Below are 22,934 nucleotides of genomic sequence, written 5' to 3'. Positions count from 1 at the left end.
TTCTTCTTTTCCATCTTACCGCAAGGTGTTTTGTGAATTTATCATCATACTAAATAAAAAAGCAACAAATGTGAAAAGCAACAACCCAAAATTGCTATTCCGCTTCTCTCGCTGCGGCCGCCTCCATCCTTGGTCCATTTGCCTCCCTCGCCTCTCCCACCTGTCAGCCTCCACCTGAGAAGCCGCTGGCAACTACAAGCCCCAGAGTGCACCGCGCGAAGACGCGCAGCGCCCGGTGTCCTCCCCGCCTCTCCCCGGCCGCTATAGGGCGATTGGCGGCTAGCCTGCGTGCGGATTGGCTGGAAGGCGGAGCACGGGGGGCGTGGGCGGGCTCGACCCTTGTCGGAGGCTGAGCCCAAGATGGCGGCGTCTGAGGCGACTGGCCGGTACAGGAGCAGCATGAGCAAAAGCAAGGACCCTTCCGGCCTGCTCATCTCCGTCATCAGGTAGCGGGGCCGGCCCCTCTCCCCAGGGCCTGAGGGGAGGTCGGGGAGTGGGGAGCCGCCCCGCCCCCTCACCTTCGCGGCTGCACCTGAAAGGCCCTCAAGGGCCTGCGCGTGAGGGAGAGATGCTCTGTGAGGGGACTGTGAGAGAGTCCGTGGCGGAGGCAGGAGAGCCAGCTGGGCCCTGGCAACGGCAATTGTGGGTGCCCGGCCCCTTCATGGTTGGATGTCGTGGGTGCTCGGGCACCCCAGGGAGTTGGCACCTATGGGGGTCGGAGAGTGTGTGCCTCTGAGAGGAAGGAGTGTGTCTGAGAGAGACAGTGAGATTGTGAGGAATTAATGCGCGTATGTGTGATAGTGTGTGTGTTTGTGGGAGAATGTGCCTGTGTGTCGGAGATTGTGTCTCAGAGGGAGTGTGTGTGTGTGTGTGTGTGTGTGAGAGAGAGAGAGAGTTTGTGAGGGATTAATGTCTGTAAGTGTGACAGAAAGTTTGTGTGTGTGTGTGTGTGTGTGTGTGTGTATGAAGAGCAGGCATAGGCAAACTTGGCCCGCCAGATGTTTTGAGACTACAACTCCCATCATCCCTAGCTAACAGGACCAGTGGTCAGGGATGATGGGAATTGTAGTCTCAAAAAACATCTGGCGGGCCAAGTTTGCCTATGCCTGGTCAAGAGAGAGGGAGAGGGAGAGAGAGAAGGTGTGAGTGTGTTTGTTTGTTTGTTTGTTTGTTTGTGTGTATGTATGTGGGGGGGGGGAGAGAGATTGTGAGAACGAGGAGGGGAGAGGTGTGTGTGTGTGAGAGAGAGAGAGGGAGAGTTTGAGGGAGTGTGTGTATGTGCAAGAGAGTGTAGGTATGTGAGGAACTGTCTGTGATGGAGGGTGTCAGTCCCAGAGACACAATGATCCCTGGAATCCCTTGCTATATTGGGGTTCTCCCCCTTTAACTCTGCTCTAGAGCATAGCTGTCAACTTTCCCCTTTTCTTGCCAGGAATCCTATTTGGAATAAGGGAATTTCCCTTAAAAAATGGGAAACGTGACATCTATGCTCTAGAGATACCTGGGTCTGGCTGCTGTCACTGAAACCTGGTTTGATGAGTATATTTGTGTATATTTGAGTATATATGATTGAGTATATTTGTGTTACCTTCTCCCAAATGTGACAACCTGGTTGGTGGTGGTTGCTGTTGTTACATACAGTGGAATCTTGGTTGTCGAATGTAATCTGTTCTGGAAGCCCGTTCGACTTCCAAAAAGTTCAACAACCGAGGCGCAATTGCCATTGAAAAAATGGAGAAACGCACCTCAGAAGCCGTTCGACTTCCAAAGCGCATTCGAAAACAGAAGCATTCACTTCTGAGTTGTCTGTGTTTGAAAGCTCAAATGTTTGACTTCCGAAGCGTTTGACAACCGAGGTTTCACTGTATTTATTTATACTCCACCTTTTCCCCTGATAGGGACTCAAGGCGACTTTCAGATAAAAATAAGAACTGCTTAAAACCTGAGGAAACAATAATTAAAAACAATTAAACATGGCTAGAATTTAAACTTATTTATCTATGTAAAACCCATTAAAACAATACAGATAATTACAATAGAAACTGCGCCACACCAACTCCTTCATTAAAAGCAGTCAGTTTTCAAAATTCCATTGAAACAAGATCTTAACCTGCCAGTGGAACGATAACAAGGAAAGAGCCAGTGTGGCTTCTATAGGGAGGGAGTTCCAACATGTGGCAGCAGACATTGAGAAGGCCCTTCACTGTGCAGTGACAGGTGGGGTGGGAAGCTGCCTAATACAGAATCAGGCCATTGGTCCATCTTGCTCAATATTGTCTGCACTGACTGGCAGCGGCTCCTCATTCTTTCAGGCAGAAGACATTCTCAGCCCTACCTGGAGACACCATTGGGGATTGAACTGGGATCCTCCCACATGTAATCTCAGTGTATACAACTTGTACAAGTGACAATAAAGTATTTCAATGTAAGGGCATTGAGCTACCGCCCCTTCTCCAAGTAAAACAACTACCGTATTTTTCGCTCTATAACACGCACCCGACCATAATACGCATGTAGGTTTTAGAGGAGGAAAATCCGTAGGCATGCCTACGGCATTTCCTCCATAACATGCACAGACATTTCCCCTTACTTTCTAGGAGGAAAAAAGTGAGTGTTATGGTGCAAAAAATACAGTAAGCAAATATAAGTCATGTTTGATATGATGTGATTTAACATGGGTTTTAGGAACATAGGCCCTGTGCCGAGACCAGCAGTTCATCTTGTTTACACTGTTTGGCAGTGGCTCTCTAGGCTTTCAGACGGAGTCTTACCTGGCCCTACCTGGAGATGCCAAGGATTGAACCTAAGAAATTCTGGGCCCTTATCCAGCATTGGTCCAGAAGTTGCTTGACTACAATTCCCCTTTGTTCCTGACCATTTGTCTTGCTAGCTAGGGTTGGTGGGAATTGGTGGGAGATGTTCCTACCATTGATCAGGTACCCTGCCCAACAGTTGGCCACTTGAGCAGCTCTACCTAGGTTTTTTTGGAGGGGGGGGGCTCAAAAAAAGGGTGGTGCAGTTCTCCACTCTGTTCTAGGAGTATTTCCGCTTGAATTGGTGGAAGTGAAGCCTTATAGCCACAGGAAAGTGTAATATTAATGCCTAGACTAGGAGTTCATTTCAGAGGGGTTGGACTTCCTGCATTGCAGGGGGTTGGACTAGATGACCCTTGGGGTACCTTCCAACTCTATAGTTCTATGAGTCCAGGAAGAATAAGGCAGTGTTCATGATCCTCTTCCCTCCAGTTCATCTTTACAACAACCCTGTGGTCTGAAAGAGAGAGCATCTGTCCCAAGGTCACCCAGTAAGCTTCATAACTGACTGTATATTTGAACTTGGGTGTCTCCAGGCTTGTCTAATACTCTGTCTAGGTGCAGCAGGACACATGTTGACTCTTCTGTGTTGGATTAAGGGGAAATGGTGTTAGATGCAACTGCATCAAACACTCCAATTGTACAGATAAGTACCTGGAAAAGTAGGAGCTGTGTTAGCATCCCTCCTTGGCTGAGACTGTTTGTGTAGAAGTGAATGTTCTGAATCAAAATCAGATTGGCTTTACATCTGCAGAGGTAAAATAAAAAATTTAAAGGACTGGTTAGAAAGGGCCTCAGCTTCTCCCAGGGACTTTTAATTTGAGAGACTCCAATGCTGTGGAGAATGTGAAGTAGTAACAAGAATGCCATTGAGTAGGCTGAGATTATATTGAGAGGGGGTATTAGTTAGTGATGTAGAAAGGCAGAGGTAAGACTTGCATTCATGCATTTTAGAAATGAAATGAGTCTTCTCACATCTTCTGGTCATATCTGTATATGGGTCTGCAGGGCTTTCTTTTATCTATTTCTTTAGGTCCAGATTCAACTAAATAGGTGTGCTAGCGGCAGCCAGTCCAACAAGTACCACAAACGTAACTGGCCATTTTCCGCTTTTCTCTTCCTGTGCACTCCTCCTACAAATTGACTCAGGGGAGGGGGTCAGGAGAACCCCCAGGACAGAGTGTAGGAGAAGAAGAGAAGATTTCATTCCATCTGGCAAGCAGAAATGCTTGCACTGTTGAATCCCACCCTCAATTACATTTATGAATCATTATGAAATATCCTGAAGCAATTTAATAAAACCATCAACAATAAAAACATATATAAAACAATTTCATATATATAAAAACAATTTCATATCCAATACAGTTATTGATGGGATAAAATGGTCCTCTTTGAGGGAAGCTGATATTAGTTGATTTAATCTGTGCTGCCTACGTCTTGTGAGTAGGTTGGATAGAGCCGTCCCACATTGTTGCTTTCTGAAATCAACCTTTCCTCAATTTCATTTTTTGGTAGTGTTCCAATTTGTTGTCCCTGCCCACTTTTGGAGTATTGTAACTTTCCATCTGAGGGGACGCGGGTGGTGCTGTGGTCTAAACCACTGAGCCTAGGGCTTGCCGATCGGAAGGTCGGTGGTTCGAATCCCTGCGACGGGGTGAGCTCCCGTTGCTCCGTTCTAGCACCGGCCAACCTAGCAGTTCGAAAGCATGTCAAAGTGCAAGTAGATAAATAGGTACCGCTCCGGTGGGAAGATGAACGGCGTTTCTGTGTGCTGCTCTGGTTCGCCAGAAGCGGCTTAGTCACGCTGGCCACATGACCCGAAAAAACTGTCTGTGGACAAACGTTGGCTCCCTCGGCCAGTAAAGCGAGATGAGCGCCGCAACCCCAGAGTTGTTTGCGGCTGGACTTAACTGTCAGGGGTTCTTTACCTTTACCTTTTTAACTTTCCATCTGCACCGTGTTGCTGTTTTGTTCACATTCCTTTCTAAAATACGGGTAGATGGTATGGCACTTATGATCACACACTTGGTTGGTATAAACTCATGTGTCAGCCTATATTTATGGATTATTTATGAATGTGAATGGATTGGTGTAACATCTTTCTTTTTTTTGCACTTGTGAAGTTTCACTCCGTTTAATTTTGGAATGCAGTAAAGTGGGAACCTTAAACTGATGTGGATTGGGTCCCCCTCCCCCACAACGCCTCCAAAACCATATCCCAGAGAGTTAAAAGGGTCTCCCACTCTCTGGAGCTTTTTTATAGGGTAGGTGTGGATCTGGAAGAGCAGGACAGAAAAAGGAAGCTCCATTGTGCGCACTTGGAAGTCTGTTGTGTAAACGGAGCTGCAGAGTTGGATATATTCCTGTGCCTCCCCAAGATGATCTCACCTGAACTACCTTTAATCAGTGAGACCATACAATTATTATTATTATTATTATTATTATTATTATCTTATCAAGTGATACAAATAACTTTGCCGTTCATCACTTGATATTATTATTTAAGTTGTATTTAACCATATTGTGTTTTAAAGAAGGACTGCATGAGGGCCAGAGCTCACATTTATTTATTACTTTTACACAAGCCCTTTTTTCCAAGGAGACCAGGGTGCTGCTTGCAGTTACCTTGTTTTATTCTTACAGTAATGGTCAGATGGCGATTTGTGAACTGCATAAATGGATAAATTACCTTGCATTTTTGCCTTCCCCTTTCCATATATTGAATGTGGGGTTGAGAGACCTAATCTAAGGTTGTTCATTTCTGTAGCTTAGGTTGAAAATGTAAGTTAGAAGATTATACAACAGAGCTGTTAATGAAAACTGATCTCATGAGTTCTGACATTTAGGATACAAAAGAAATCGATTGAAATAGTTCTTGTGTGGGCACTGGAAGCTTGCTCCTGCCGTGTTTGCTATCAAGGCATTGCGGTGCTGAGGTACAATATGAGGTTTTGAAAGTAAAACTGACTGGAAATGAAAGGTGACCTATTAATTTTATTGTCCAAGCTGACTGCAAAAAGTAAATGGCACAAAGGAAATTAAAGTGGATGCTCTTTTAGCAGGAGCTTGGGTTTTAAAAAAGAAAAGAAAGACTGTTCTGAATAGGCGCCATTTTTTCCTTCCTATTATGAAATTCTGAAAAAAGGGTGTTCTCAATCATGATTGGATTTCTGGTGGAGTTGAATGAATTTATTTGCCGCTGAGGGCCACAGTGAAATCAAACATACTCTGGAGGCTTGAGGATGACATATCTTTTGCTAAAATTTACTGCAAATTGGATTCCTAGATGTGGCTAGACTGCTGATGAGGCAACCAGCCAAGCAACATACAACACCTCTGGTCTAAAACATCTGCACTGGCTGCCCATATGCTACTGCATCAGGATCAAGCTTCTTATGTTGATATACACAGTCTTGAACAACTTGGATCCAGGGTACCTTATGTCCCCTGAGCCCTTATATCCCACCTTGATCGCAGAGATCATCCGGAGGAGCACTATTAGTTGTCATCAGTGTTATAGAGGCTTGACTGATCTCAACTAGAAGGTAGGCATTTGGTGTGGAACACTGTTCCAGCAGAGATTCAGCACATATCCTGACTTTTGACTTTCAGGCGTCTCTTGACCTTTTTATGCCAGCAGGCCTTTGCAGTTGTTTAATATTTAATTTATTGATTAATCAGTCACTTTAATTAGTATTTGCATTATTTTTAATGGTGTTTTTATTGTTACACTCCACCCTAGTATTTTATGATATGGCGGTATAGAAATAGCTAGTAGCTAAACGAATGAATGAATGATGCCACTGCTTCTTCAAATAGGCCCATTACCTTTGACTTTATTGCCTAGCATTTAATTCAGGAAAACAACTAATGACTTTTTTTGGAAACCATAATGGGATATTTTCCACGGCTGAGACTTTTAAGTCAGAAGTGTCTCCTGCTTTTTGGTCCAAGGGCTACATGCATCCATCTCCAGCCCCCCTGGGACCTCATTCCAATCCATAATCTTTTGTGCACACAGGCACTCACAGCAGCACTTCACCTCCCACAGCTGACCTGTACTGATCAGTTGGGAAGGGGGTTATTGCCCCACTCCACTAATTAAATAATCAACTTGATCTGTATCCCTACTGGGGTGCTGGGCTGGCAGAGAGGTGTACATATTATTTATTTATTGCTGCTACTACCAAAATTGGTGGGATCTGAGCAGGACAGAAAAAAATGCTTGGGGGGATCAGCTCAGCTCCCAAGACTAATGTTTAACCTCCCCTGCTTTAAATTATTTCAGATAGTGCAGGCCCTTTTTTAGTGGACAGAACTTCTGAATAAACAGAGATTCTTACAGATGTGCCACTTGTCCCAAGGAGGATATAGTCATGCTACTCTTAAAAAAATAGCAAATGTGACAGAAGTAAGGGAGAGAAAGAAAGTCAGATCACTTTAACAATATGAATAATCCATCAAAAAGATAAATAATCCATCAATCCTAATGTAAACATATATATTACCGTAACCTCTCCATAAGTCCAAATAGGAAATTGACAATTATAATATGCATTCAAATAAAATCAGGTAAAATCTTCAGACTATTGAGGAATGGATAGTGAGTGTTTGTCTTTGCAACCCTGAAGTATATATAGATCTCTTTGCAGCAATAAAAACTTGCAGGATCCATTTTTGTTGTCCATCCGTTAGTCCCCTCATCACAAGAATCCACAAATATCGACGTTAATATGGACAATGATTTCTGACCAAACGAGCAACACCAGAGGACATACCCACCTCATAAGCCTCTTCATGTCACTCTTAGTGGATGCTATACTATTTAAACATCTTGCCATCCTAATTGCATTGAGATGGTTTAACACTCTGGTAAGCAAGAAAGGCTCAGGAAAGAGGTGTGTCTCTTCTCACCCAGAGTCAGCTTTGGATAAGAACTGAAACAGGTGTCCCCCCTCACCCCATCTTTCTGCAGAGAAGAAAGATTATTTCTCTTTGCCCAGTCCTTCAGCAGGCACAGAGGGTTTGATAGGAAGGCTGCCTGAGGCTGCCATGGGTCTAGTGCCTTTATTTTGCCTAGCTGTCTAGATCCCTCTTTCTGTGTCACTTGCAAAACTAATGTATGGGGAAATAGAAAATCATAGACCTCCTGTCTTTAAAGTGTTGCCATGAATTAGAAAAAAAAATGCATCTTTTGCTTTGCAATGTTTATGGACTACTTTCCTTTTCTAGTTTATCTCCTCAGTTGTAATGTGCTAGTGAATAACCCATTGACCATTTCTTAGGTATCTGTTAAAGTATCAACATTTCTTCAGAGTTTTTTAATGCACCAATTTACGGTGAAATAAAATTGTGCTGGGTATAGTTTTAAAGGCATGGTTGACAACTACCTAATGGATGTAAAAATTCTAAAGGCTGTAATTGTAGCTGCTGTCTAAAAACCTCTCGGTGGACGGAGTGTTTGAGATGCAACTCGATCTGTATTTGTATCTTTAAAATGTAGTGTACTGGGTGGAGAAATCCAGCCAACTGGTGAAGGACAAACTAGACAATATTGTCTTCTAGAGGGATATGTTTATGTGCTTCTATTGATTTCTTTCTCTCCCATCCTCCTCCTCCTAACCTTTTGTTTTGCCCCTACTTGGTTGGAACGGCTTTTGTATTCTGAAACAAGCTGTCTGGCATTTAGCAAATGCTATGTCTTGGTGAGAGCTTGTCAGAATTTTTTTAATTGGTGAATGTATCTGCCTTTATTTATTGTTAGGATTTTTGTTATCTAGTTCAGGCTGCAGTCCTATTCATGCTTACTTGGAAGTAAGCCTCACTGAACACAGTGGGACTTCTGAGTAAACTTGCATAATGCTGGACTTGTAAGGATTTCGTTAAAAATGACAACCCTTCTGTCTTAAAGGCCTTCTTTAATTGGGAAAACAAAGTTTGGTTGTTACGTAATGAGACTGTTTTTGTCATTGGGACACACTCTGAATGTTAGGAAGGATTATCTGGTTTTAATAAAGTTCGAATTTCAGAAAGGAAATAGGGAAATAGTATAGAAAGGTATCCACTAATACTGAAATGCGAACTTAACTTGAGAGCAAATCCTGTTGAACTAATCTGGACTTACTATTAAGTAATGAGTGAGTTTATATATATTTGTAAATACTGAAGGAGAAGGTAGTCATAACTTACATATACTGATGGATGTTCTTATAGGATCGTGAAAGTAGTAGAGGCCCAGTTCACAAGGCTAAACCATGGCTGAGCATGAATGAATGAGTATGCAGGGATGCACAGGAAAAATTGCAGCTTCTTCGTTCCTCCTTCATTTCTGCTGCCACCTCACTACCCCACGCTAAGCCATAGTTTGGCTTACTGTTGCATCTGAAGCTGGGCTGATAGTTTGTCTTGCTCTAGAAAAAGCATGAGCCATAACCCAGGCTTGTTCTTGGCTTACCAGTTACCACTTGAGGTTAGTCTGTGGGAGATAAACCTGTTGGGAAAAAGCACCAAGGCAAAAGCCAGCTCCAGATGGCTGGAATGCAAAACAGTGCAGATGTACTGTTGGAGAAAAGGTGGAGCCTATTCTCTGTACTGAGCACCGGATGTTAGCTCAGTGTGTCATCTGACCTGTGCTGGAAGTACAGGGGAGGAGTTGTGACTCTTCTGATGGAGTCTGAAGGGAACAGTCACATTTCTATGTACTGTTGAGTGACAGGAATAAAACATGTAGAAAGGACTCCTGTCTGTCTCATTTCTCCTCCCTGGGAGAATGCAGGGAGGGAGAGAGACGCAGATAAGCAGAGGGTGTGTTCTTCTCACGTTTGAGGAGAATCGCCGGGTTTGTTTACCTAGCCTGCCGGGGGTCGCAGACGGACGGTAAACAACAGTATCTCGCTCAATTGCCTCGGGGGAGGCCAGGTACCTCTGCCTGTGAGCTGAAGATACTGACATATGGTAGCAGAGGCTGGTTTCGATCCATCGGACCTCTGCATGAGAGGCTGGTGGATTGTCCTCCTCTGCTCCAAGGGAGAAGGCAAGCGTCTGAAAGAAGCCAGAGGCTCAACAGACGGCTGGTGGAAAGAAGAGGTGTTTTCCAGAGCAACAAACTTCAAGGTATGCTGCTGCATTTCGGGCTAAAAGTGTGAACGCAGTTGGATTAATTCACTGGTTCACGGGGAGCTGCGTTTTGGAAAAATACAGCTCCGGGAGAAGAGGCCTGCATTCCACAAATTCTTGTGGTTAAGATAAGAAGTCCTATTGAAATGCATTGTTGCTAAGTAACGGAAAGTTGGAAAGTTACTGGCAAAGGGGCTGGACTGTGAGCCTGGGAAAGCGAAACAAAATCAGAGAATGTTTTGGCTACAAGGTTTACGTGCCCTTGAAAGGGACTTTTCATAGCAGCCAGAGTTTAGCTGCCAGGTGCAAAAGAGCATAAACAACTTGCAGTTTGCTGCGTGAGAAAGGAAAAAACAACTGTTGGATTTTACAGCTTGTTTGAAAGTGAGAGAGGCTTGGCTTCAAAATGGATGCCAAGAAGGGGGGAGACTTGCCTAAATCATCTCCCCTGACCAGAGACAGTTATTCATCAGGGTCTGGATGGATAACTACCCCAGAAGGGGTGAGCCAAGATGATGCTGGCCAAGTTCCTAAGAGCTCATCGAAAGCTGAGGAGAGCTTTGACCCCAGAGGGGAGAGTGCAGGAACTGTGGTTGTTGGAACTGTTGGTGTTCCTGAACAAGGTGCAATGGGTGTTCCTGACAGGGGGAGGGAGGAACGGAGTTCAAATCTCCCCACTGATGATGCTACTGGAGAGCATGGTGTAGCATTGAGTGCTGTCCGATGCTACAATTGTGGACAGACTGGGCATCTACAGCGAAACTGTAAGAAGCCGCGCCAGTCAAAAGGAGCAAAGAGCAGCTCTACGAAGCCTGAGGCATCAGGCAAAAGCCATACCAAGTGCAAGGTGAAACCTGCAAAGGCTATGATGGCGAAAGGAACCACGCCAGATGTTGGGAACTCGTTCATAATCGACACGGGCTGTACAAAACATTTGTGCCCGCACAGAGGACTATTTTCGACGTTGAGGAAGCAAAGCTTCACTGTGAAACAGCCCAACGGTCAGGAGTTGGAAGCGACTGGAATTGGGACTGTGTATCTTGAGAGTCTGAACTTGACTATAAGTGATGTTTACCTGGTTCCAGAACTGAGATTTAATCTGCTGAGTGTGTCGCAGATTGCAAAGAAAGGACTGAAACTGTCCTATGATGCTAAAAGCTGCAAGATCTACAAAGATGGAGAACTGTTTCTTACTGCCAAAGAGAAAGATGGACTGTATTTGTTGACTTTTGATCAAAGTGATTACATGAAATGTAATTCTTCTGTTTCTAACGAAATCTCTCTTGCAGGTGTGACCAGTATGAGCACCAGGAAGGTGACCAAGACCAAGAAGGTCGACAGAGCATTTCAGCGGGTGTATGCTGATGTGATTGGTCCTCTAGAACCATCTAGAGGCAGTGCAAAGTATTACCTTTTGTGTGTGGATTGTTTCACTAATTATTCTTGGGTTTATATGATGGAGAAACCGCAAGAAACTTTAGAAAAGTTTCAGGAGTTTTGTGACAAGGTTAAAAATATGCATGATGCTAACATTGATTGTCTTTTCACAGATGAGAAGCAAATTTTTCTGTTACAGAAGTTTCAGAAGTTCCTGGATGGAAAAGGGATAGACCACAAAGTTGCAGTTTCGCAAGAAGCGTGGAACAGGGGGGTCTGTGTTAGAGTGAACAAAGAATTGCAAAAGGGGATGAATGCGCAATTGCTGAGTTCACATTTGCCACATGAATATTGGGCCGAATCGCTAGCGTCCTATCTTCATGTGTGGTTGAGAAAAGTCTCAACAGAGTTGGGATGTTCTCCTTTTGAGAAGCTGTTCAATAGAAAACCTTCTGTTGCCTATTTTAAGGTTTTCGGGTCTCATGTGAGAACAGAAGCTCCAGGTGGAGTAAAGAATGCCAGAGGCATTTTTGTGGGTTATGAAAAGGGTCTCTACAGAGTAATTTTGTCTGAATCTGGTCAGGTGATTCTCACAAAGTTCCTAGAGAGTGCTCCAAAGCAAGAGCGGATAGTACAGACATTTCCCACAGGAAACGATTCAGATGATGATGATGATTTTTCTGATGTCACAGATTACAGTGGTACTGACGATGACAGTGATAGCTCAGAGAGTTCAGTTGTAACAGTCATTGAGAGAAAATCTCACACAATGGATAGACCTTCACAGATGAAGGAAGAACCACTGATTGCTACTGGTTCTCAACAGAGTCCAAAGGTTGAACCAGTGAGCACAGAGGATCAGAACCTCATACGCAGGTCTGAGAGAGTTACAAAGGGTGTACCACCAAAGAGGTACTCAAAAGAGTTTGCTAACTTAGCTGTTGCATGTGTTGCTATTGTTAACAACTCAAAGCAGGTTAAAGCAGTGTCTAAGTCAGAGACAAAGACACAACAGAGGGTAGCTAGCCAAGGTAATGCAGAAGCACTCATTCCTTGGAAGCCAAACAACCAGAGAGGTACACTGGTGAAACCAGTGGTGGGGAGTTCCAAGGGTGGAACTGAAACAACAGGGGACTGTTATATGTATAACAACTGTTTGTTCTCTTCTCTGGATCATTTTTGCCCATTGATGCTTTTGGGGGAGGATGTTGGGAAAAAGCACCAAGGCAAAAGCCAGCTCCAGATGGCTGGAATGCAAAACAGTGCAGATGTACTGTTGGAGAAAAGGTGGAGCCTATTCTCTGTACTGAGCACCGGATGTTAGCTCAGTGTGTCATCTGACCTGTGCTGGAAGTACAGGGGAGGAGTTGTGACTCTTCTGATGGAGTCTGAAGGGAACAGTCACATTTCTATGTACTGTTGAGTGACAGGAATAAAACATGTAGAAAGGACTCCTGTCTGTCTCATTTCTCCTCCCTGGGAGAATGCAGGGAGGGAGAGAGACGCAGATAAGCAGAGGGTGTGTTCTTCTCACGTTTGAGGAGAATCGCCGGGTTTGTTTACCTAGCCTGCCGGGGGTCGCAGACGGACGGTAAACAACAGTATCTCGCTCAATTGCCTCGGGGGAGGCCAGGTACCTCTGCCTGTGAGCTGAAGATACTGACAAAACCATGCATCCAGGTTGGGACCTAACACAAGCTACATACACTATGACTTAGCTCTTGGTGTCGGCAGCAGGAGCAGAAGAATAAGGCAGCCATGTTCCCCCCCCCCCCGCCCCGCGTGAGTGCTCACCTGTTCATACTTAGCCTTGGTTTGGTCTAGCATGACGTCTGAAATGGCCCAGTGATTTCAAACTACCAGGAACATTTGCTAAGAGGTACCAGTAAGGCAGTTGAATTAAATATGTTTCGATAAGGCACAAGCTCTCTTCTAGTCCAAGATCATCTAGTACATCCCCCTGCAATTTAGGAATTTTTTGACCAATGTGGGGCTTGAAACCTCAAACCTGAGATTAAGAGTCCCATGCTGCTCCAAAAGCACATTGTTAACTCACTCTTTGGCTTGCCTGTTTGTGCTCGGTGTGGTGTGGCAGTATGGTTAAAGATTCAAGCTAAGCAATCTGTGGCTCAGATATGTCAACCATGAATTCATGTGGTGGCCTTATGGTGAGCTCCTATTTCTCATCACCAGCACCTCTCCCCTCCCCCCCCCCAAAAAAATCTGGCCTGCCTTTGTAAGGAATGGGGAGAGAATGCTTGTGAATGTACTATGCAAATGCTTAGTAGTTCGGTTTTAGAAGAGCAATACAGTGGAACCTCGTGTTACGTACCGTCCTTCTTGCGAACGCTGTGGGTTACGAGCTCCGCAAACCTGGAAGTAGATGCCCCTTGTTGCGAACTTTGTGAGTGGAAGTCACGCACTGACAGCGCGGCAGCAGGAGGCGCCATTGGTGAAAGGGCGCCTCATGTTATGAGCAGTTTCGGGTTACAAACGGACCTCTGGAACGGATTAAGTTTGTAACTGGAGGAACCACTGTCATACAATTCAAGTGTTCTACAATTCAAGTGTTCTGTGCACCTCATCTTAATTCGGGCAACAGTCATGTCTTATCATTCTAATATTGTTGGGGTAAGGGTAGGTTGGAAGCTGAGGCTGAAGGAAGTGAGGTTTTCCTGAGGTACCTTGTTGAGGCTTTGGTTAAGCTGGGTTTGCTTTGCTCAGAGCAGCAAACAAGCATAGTTAGTGTCTTATAATAGAATTAAAAATTCAAGTCCATCTCTACTGGCGAATCATCTTGTCCCATTGAGCCTGATGCAAAGAACTGAGAGCTTCCTAGTTTGGCAGTGTGATAACAGTTGACAACACATTCTCCTTTCTGAGAATTAGAGCTGTATCACAAATTCCACTGAGGGAAGGATTTTAGTTGTGTCTGGGCACTTGTCAGTTCTTGTTGTTGATATCCCTCGTTCCCACAGTCCATCTCTATTAACAGGTACAAACTGATATACCTTCCAGCAAATGGCTGGTTCCCCAGGTGCATATTTTATCTCCCATATATTTTAATCTGTAGCCTTTTCAGCTCGCCTTTTTTGTTCCACATGCCCTGCTTTCTAAATAGGTATGATCAGTAAAATTGAAGAAATAATGAGATAATGTGTTATGCATTTTAGGTTAAATCACTAAATATCCCTATTTCATTTATCTTGAGTATATTTTAGCTTATCCCCCCGCCAATTTGTGTAATTGCTTCAATGGGATTTCAGAATGTATTATCAGATATCTATTTTGAGGTTAAGTACTGCCAGAAGCTGTAGATAATTTCATATGGGAGTTGTCCTTAAAAATAACTTTTTAATTATAACATTCAAATAAGATTTCTTACATTCTGAAAGCAGTGAACACACACACCTCTGGACACTTACTAGAATATACTCCATGTCCAAACTTGGGCTTTACATAATGTTTATTTATTATTATTTATTTGAGAATGCTTAAATTACCAAAGTTTCTGTCTAAGCAGTGTACATAAAAATTAAAAAGCATGCAGTGGAAAACTTGTGGCGGTGCTACATTTTTTGGATGCAGACCAGTGGCTGTTGTCAGTGATGACTGGTGATCAAATACACTTTTATTGTTTAGGGTTGACAGAGTGAAATGCAGCCCTGCTCCCTAGACATATATAAGCTGAGATAAAGATTTTGGAAGGCTTGTTGAAAGAGGAGTGTCTTTTTCAGAGGCCAAAGACAATAGAGAAGGAACATAGTTTTCCTAGTTTTCCTTTCTATAGTATTCAACTCACTTCACACATTCTCATCCAGCACATCTTTAGCATAGTGAATGTGCTATGGTATGTGAACTCCATATGTATGTTTTAATAAATTATTTTTTTATAGATAAGCTAATTCCTGTCAAAAGGTGGTTCTTCATCCTTTTAAAATGAACGGCTAGATGGACTTTTCCAAGAGAGGCCACCACAGAAAGAATCCTGTTCTGCTTCCTCTTAGATTTTACAGCGTGAATAAATGTTGCCTGAAGTAGACCTTTTTTAGATGATCCCAACAAGCTTGTATGTGAAGTGATCCTTTGTTGTTGTTTAGTCATTTAGTCTTGTCCGACTCTTCGTGACCCCATGGACCAGAGCCCACCAGGCACTCCTGAAGTGATCCTTAGGACTACCTGATTAGGCAAAAGCTCCATCTAGTCCACTGTTCTTTATCGATCAGTTTCATCAGGTTTCCAGTTTTTGTGTGCATGGCCAGAGATCCCTGTCAGCCCCAGTATCTGAACTACGTAGTGCTATAAATGCTCAGAATTATGTAACAAGGCAAAGAAAAATAAGCCCATTCAGATAATATTGAAACATTTGTTTTCCTGTGAGTTCATGTGAAGTTGTTCAGATCTCTGTGCTTCTAATGCAAAAGAAGCAACCCTGTCCATGATGGATCTTTCTGTTCTAGCAAAAAATTGATTTTATGCAGATTAAACCATGAGCCAGAGTTAAGGTAGCAGAGGAAAGAATTTAGCTGTAACTGCTTTGTGAATGGGACAGTCTTGGATAATGAGGAATATCATTTATGGAATCAGAGACATAGGTACAGTGCCTCTAGCAAAAAATGTATTTTCTCTAATGGCCATCTAACATGGCCAAAGGCATTTGCTGAAACCTTAGGTGTGTCTTTCTGGCAGAATAGTAAGGTTGGAAAAATACACATTCATGTTTAAAGTTGAACATTAAACCATGGAGCAGATTTAACTCAACAAAACAATGATATAGCTTGTAGAATAAATATATCTTAGCTGATGTTTAAAATTGAACTTTAATGAAACTCTATGGTAAAATATGTGAAAACAAGTTAACATAAAGCCTAAGGAGTCATATTCCTCCCCAATTTTCCCATTGAGATGTGGAATGGAAAGGAAAAAATATGCCACACAAGGACAGATGACATCACATGTGTGGCACATGTAGTCAGTCTGAGGATGCTTCTTTTATGTTCTTTGTGTGGTATCTTTCTCCACATGTAATTGTTGTGATGACAATCTTATGGTAGAAGTTCACTTCCAGTATGTGTTTTTTGGAGTAGCAGGTTGTCAGGGCTGGCGAATTATCAAATTGTTTTCTGATTGATTGCCTAATATTGCAGACTGGTGCAGTAATTATCTGTTGTTCCTCTGTACCATGCAGTAGAGTGGAATCTGTAGATTTGTCTTGTGAGGTCTTAATTCAGTGTTGCTTCTTTCCACTGCTATGAATTGGGGTTGTCAACTGATCAAATGTTTTAGTCGATTAAGTGTCGTGCTTTAACTCATTAATCAAAGTAAATATTGTATTACCTCAATGAAAGTGATATTTCTGATGACATGCAATGAAGACAGCAGTTGCTTTCAAGTAAATAAAACTGACAAATTGTTTATTCCCAGGAAAATGATTTCAGATGTCTGAATCAATTCTGAGATGTATAAAAATGGTTCAGGGCAGCACTAAACAACCCTTAAAAAACACAACCCAGCCACCTTGTTTCTTGGAATCTAGATAAGCAATCCAGTCCTCCTTCTGCTGCATCACAGCACTCTTGCAGTGGGCAGAGCTGCTTCCATGGATTCAGGCCCAGCTCAATTTAAAGTTAATTGTGAGTGCTGATTTTAGCTAGGCAGTCTTTTTGTGAGCTTTGTTCAAGAACTGATCTAACCAGACAGTGCTAGATCTACAGATTTTGCCATGGGACAGTGGTCTGTGCTGCTGTCCCCACTCTCCCTAATTATGAACTCCAGTCAGGGAATATGATGGTTATAGCCAGTTTTCAGTAGCAGAAGTGCACGATAAGGGCTGCTGTCCCCAAATCAGTAAATAAGATTAATTGTATTAAAGCTGGCTTTTCAGCTATGCAGGATACACACACACACATAGAATCATATAACTGTAGAGTTGGAAGGGACCCCAAGAGTCTTATAGTCCAACCCTCTGCAATGAAGGAACCATAGCTAAATGCTCCCTGACAGATAGCTACCACTCAGACATGCCATTCAAAACTAATAAAGGTGACCAAAAAGAAAACTGGAGGCTAACCAAGAAAAATATCATGGTTTGTTTTTTTAAGTGCTTCCTAATTCCATTGGGGGGAGACTCTTGAGAGTCCCATGGACTGCAAGAAGAACAAACCTATCCATTCTTAAGGAAATCAGCCCTGAGTGCTCACTGGAAGGACAGATCGTGAAGCTGAGGCTCCAACACTTTAGCCACCTCATGAGAAGAGAAGACTCCCTGGAAAAGACCCTGATGTTGGGAACGATGGAGGGCACAAGGAGAAGGGATGAGATGGTTGGACAGTGTTCTCGAAGCTACCAGCATGAGTTTGACCAAACTGTGGGAGGCAGTGGAAGACAGAAGTGCCTGGCGTGCTCTGGTCCGGGGGGTGACGAAGAGTCGGACACGACTAAACGACTAAACAACAACAACAAATTCCTTTGGGAGTCTCTCCATATTCTTCCCTTCTCAGCTTCCTGAGTGTGGTGATGGTACCATTCGCTGCCAGCAGCCCTACTCCTTAGCCCAATTGGAGTGGCTGACTTACTCCCAAGTAAGCCTGAGGGTAGCAAGGCACCACCTCCTACAGCAGAGACCCACCCAAGGGCACCCTTCCCCATATACTTGATTGGGTCTGGGAGTCCATCAGTGCAACTAAGCATGCTTCGGAGCGCTCCTTTCTGCCCGATCTGCAGTACCTCCCTCCCTCTCTCCTTTTAGCGGCTACACTGTTGAGGCAGGATGTGTGGGGCAGTGTGCTTCTATCTTTTCTTCCTAGGACCCCTCCTCTGCCCTGCCTGCCTTCCACAGGGCTGCAGGAAGGGGGCTTCCAAGGACAAAAGGGTCCCTCAGAGGCTCTCATGCTTGCTTCACTAGAAGAGCAGGGGAGGGAAATTTTACTGCCCCCTCTAAACTTCAACCCGGAGCACATGGCTCTTTTTGCCTGTGCTAGATCCAGACCTGTAATCAGCCCCTAGTAGTTTGAATTTTTTAGAGGAGTTAAAATTCTTGGAAGCCAATATTAGACTTTTTTTTAAAATGCCAGTCACATAAAGTATCAAGCATTTTGCTTCTACATAAATGGATAGGCACTCAACCACCTGAGCTGGTTTTTAGAAGGGATGATTGCTCTCTATGGAAATGCTGGTTCAGTGCATTTACCCACATTTGTTATTTTAGGTGAATCTTGTTGTCACTAGTATTTTCTGTCATGGCAAAAAGCAGGGACGGAGAGTGAGGAATCATTTTTGTCGTTTGCCACTCCCCTCTATTTGCATGAAGCACATAAGGCACATAACCTGGATCTTACCCATTCCTCCTTGATCTTACTTGGTAGCTGAAACCTAGAGACACCCTGTCCTGCCTTTTCGGCATCTTGTCGGTTTTTTGGCCTTTAACGAATTAGCCTAAATGAAAGGTACACACTTTAATGCCTTTAAAAAACAAAACAAAAACCTCAACCTTCTATTTCTTTGTTGTTGCTCAGCCTGGATGAGTAGCCAAGTGGCAAATTGCATGGCTGTTTGCATGTTTTCTTACACTCCCAGTAAAAGTAACTTTGTGTTTTTAAAACATTGCATCTTATTGCAGTTCTTGAGTTGGCAGGCTTGTCCCCCTTTATTTATAAATGCATATATCCATTTTTCAAAAAAAGCTTTCACAGAAGAATACAATAAAATCACAACAGTGCAGCCAAAATAAACATTTAAAACATAGGGTTGTATCTAGCTAAATTCTGCTTGTAGGCCCATTGAAATGAATAACCTAAGTTAGTCATTCTTGTTAATTCCAATGGGTCTACTCTGACTAGCTTTGGATGCAGCCCACATAGATTATCCAGTCTATGCAATGGCAAAACAAGAGGTACTGTTGAGAATCCCTTGAAATAAATATTATCTTTAAAGATTAAGCATAATTAGTGCTTGCCTAAATAGAAAGGACTTAAATGCCTGCCTGAATGGAGCAAGGTCCTAGATTTAGATAATGTACTAGCAGGGTATTGTACATGACTTGACTTCATTATGTACATGCCAGAGGTAGTTTTGAAACTGAAAGGTGGCAAATAAATGTGTTTCTGAAATATAAGTTCCAGTGCATACTGTTTCAAGATACTATCCTGCTTTCGCTGGCTTTGCATAGTCAATGTTGTTTTGTCTTTGTGGCCAGATCTAGTCCGAGAGGGGCAGATTTAATATGAACACACTGTTAACCTCTCAGAGGAGCTGCAGGAGATGAAGCCTTTTGGAAAATCCGGTGATGGTTTTGAAAAAGTGACCATTGCTAGAACAATGGGGTTGCTAGTTATCATAAGGTAGATTTTTGAGTGATTTGTAGTAGATCTTCAAGATTTTTGACTTACTGTGGTTTAAGAATAGTAACCCTCCCTCTTTTTTTTTTAAAACAAAAAGCCCCTCCCCCTTTCTAAATTGAGTTGGCATCCCCTAGCATGGTCTTTCTGGGCCTGTGGGCAGGTTTGCAAACTGGAGAAGCTGTTGTGGACATTGTGCGTGCTCTGCACCCTTGCACACTCATTCCCTGCCCATCAGCAATTACCTAACTGGAGTGTGGGAGGAATAGTTTTGAGGGGAATCACTGTTGTAAAAAAAGGGTTGACCCTTACCATTCCAGTTGCAACCCCTGAAATTACTGTTCTCTAACTATGCTGCAGTTGGGCTTGAGAAAAGAATGGGTGGGTGGGAGACAGGATGCTGCCGGTGTGAGGGAATGTGCCCAATGGACCGGAGGGATCATGAAGGTTTAGAGGAAAAACCAAGAGTAGATTTTTGTGTGACAGGACTGTCAGCTTAGTTCTGATACTGAAAGCAAATTCCTGGGTTTAATTCTAAGAGAATGGTGCCACCTCTGAACCACTTGCTGGTGAGTTTTTTTGCGGGTTCTGATAACGCCCCCCCCCCATAGATCCCACAAGCCTGAAGGCTGCCCACCCTTTATCTAGGTAATTAATGCAGTATAGCTTATTATTTTCTGAGGTGCGTGTTTGCCAGCAGATCAAGTTGAACTATACACCAGCTTTTAATATTTATGTATTTATTATCCTGCCTTCTGTTTGCAGTAGTGTTTTCAGAAGTTTGAAAGTTTTTTTGCTAGGGCAAACACTTCATTTCTCCTCCTCCCTACCTCCTTTGCAAACACTTTGTTGACTTTGCTCCAACAAACATTTTAATGGGACCACAGTGAGTGTTCAGATTCCCTTCATTTACTTTTCTGCAATCTCAGCAGGAATGTATGTGGAGTCCTGAGAATATTAAGTATCTCTTGCCTTGCTCTGAAGGAACATAATGTTTGGATCATAATGGCACACCTGGTGATTTTTTTTCAGAGGCTTTTTGCTAGGCTCTGACTGAAAAGAGCATGGTAACAGTCTGAATGTGAAGAAAAACTTTTGTCATCATCATCATCATAATAATAATAATAATAATGGTTCCCAGCTAGATTGAGGGAGGATTTTTATTATTGAGAAGAAGGATAATTATTAATATGGAACAAAATATTGTGGACTAATACAAATAGAGTCTTGTGAAAAAAGTTCATAGTTTAATGGGAGCAGTGGTGGAAGATGCATGCCCCGCATAAGCCATTTCCTTCTCCCATGTAGTGCTTTTTTGCAGCGGGGATCGGGGGGTGGGGGGCTTCCCTTCCTTACAGTCTAAAGGATTCTATAGAGAGAAGAACTGGGCTTGAGTCCCATTGCTCAAGCTGCACACTTCTCAGTTCAAGAAAAGAGGCTGCAACAATGCAGTTGTTACCTCTGCCTCATGGGTAGGCAAATTAAGGCCCGGGGGCCGGATCTGGTCCAATCACCTTCTAAATCCGGCCCATGGACAGTCCAGGAATCAGCATGTTTTTACATGAGTAGACTGTATCTTTTTATTTAAAATGCATCTCTGGGTTATTTGTGGGGCATAGGAATTCGTTACCCCCCCTCCCAATATAGGCCAGCCGCCCACAAGGTCTGAGGGACAGTGGAATGACCCCTTGCTGAAAAAGTTTGCTAACCCCTGCTCTGCCTGATCCAAGTCTGTCCACAGAAGCTTATTGTTGATGGAGTGTGGCTCTCAGGCTGAGAAAAGCCCTCTGCCTGGTCTATACATTAATGGTGCTAATGAGGAGATCCAGGATGCTGATGACACTAATCAGGAGACTCACAACTTCCTCCTGCCAAAGAAAAGAGGAAAACGTGTGTTTTTGTTGTATTCTTTTGGTGACTGTTCAGCTTCTACATATATTGAAGGCTTCCTCTTCCTTTATAACATGCTTTATATGCTACTATGAAATGTTGCTCAAGAGTCAGGTGCCTGTTTGAAAGTGCCCTCCCTGTGTAAAAATATGGGCACCTTGAAGGCAGAGAGTGAGGAGGAATTAAAGAACCTTTTAATGAGGGTGAAAGAGGAGAGCTCAAAATATGGTCTGAAGCTCAACATCAAAAAAACTAAGATCATGGCCACTGGTCCCATCACCTCCTGGCAAATAGAAGGGGAAGAAATGGACGCAGTGAGAGATTTTACTTTCTTGGGTTCCATGATCACTGCAGATGGTGACAGCAGTCATGAAATTAAAAGATGCCTGCTTCTTGGGAGAAAAGCAATGACAAACCTAGACAGCATCTTAAAAAGCAGAGACATCACCTTGCCAACAAAGGTCCGTATAGTTAAAGCTATGGTTTTCCCAGTAGTGATGTATGGAAGTGAGAGCTGGACCATAAAGAAGGCTGATCACTAAGAATTGATGCTTTTGAATTATGGTCCTGGAGGAGACTCTTGAGCAGCCTTTCTCAACCTATGGGTCCCCAGGTGTTGTTAGACTACAGCTCCCAACACCCCTGAGCTCTGGCCTTGCTAGCTAGGGGTGATGGGAGTTGTAGTTCAACAACATCTGGGGACCCATAGCTTGAGAAAGGCTGCTCTTGAGAGTCCCATGGACTGCAAGAAGATCAAACCTCTCCATTCTTAAGGACATCAGCCCTGAGTGCTCACTGGAAGGACAGATCCTTAAGCTGAGGCTCCAATACTTTGGCCACCTCATGAGAAGAGAAGACTCCCTGGAAAAGACCCTGATGTTGGGAAAGATTGAGGGCACAAGGAGAAGGGGACGACAGAGGACGAGATGGTTGGACAGTGTTCTTGAAGCTACTAGTATGAGTTTGACTAAACTGTGGGAGGCAGTGGAAGACAGGAGTGCCTGGCGTGCTCTGGTCCAGGGGATCACGAAGAGTCGGACACGACTAAACAACTAAACAACAACATCAACAGTAGCTAAACATTATTGACACTTGTTTCACAGCTTTTTTTACTTCCCATTTAAGTCTTGCTAAGACACAATAGATGATTATCTAGATGTGAGTGTCGTCCTTTCATTTGGTCAGCATTTAGTGGCATGAGTTAAGTAGTTATTTATATATGTTTCTTATTTTCTTGATATTTTTAATGTTCTAAGTTCTCTGATCAGTGCTTTCTTACGAATGTGATAGGTCCAAAGCCATCACCTTGGAAAAGAGGTTTGTGCACTTGAGTATTTCTGATTTGGGACTTATTATTAAGAAGGTCTTGCATTCTGCTCCCACTGTTCTTTCCAGTGTC

General features: G+C 43.4%; 1 protein-coding gene across 1 annotated transcript in view; it reads left to right on the top strand.

The window, feature by feature from the left end:
* The first annotated feature begins 312 nt into the window (after positions 1-312).
* EXOC4 (exocyst complex component 4) overlaps positions 313-22,934 on the top strand; it is a 349,341-nt gene continuing 326,719 nt past the window's right edge. Inside the window, exon 1 of the mRNA XM_081022722.1 lies at positions 313-446. Coding sequence (XP_080878848.1) covers positions 361-446 — 86 coding nt within the window. The 5' untranslated portion in view covers positions 313-360. The remainder of the gene's footprint in view (positions 447-22,934) is intronic.

Source organism: Podarcis pityusensis, assembly GCF_964106645.2.
Source record: "Podarcis pityusensis genome assembly, chromosome: 10".
In the NCBI taxonomy this organism is placed as follows: Eukaryota; Metazoa; Chordata; class Lepidosauria; order Squamata; family Lacertidae; genus Podarcis; species Podarcis pityusensis.
The sequence above is the reverse complement of the archived record's forward strand: the minus strand, read 5'-3'. Positions and strand labels throughout refer to the sequence as shown.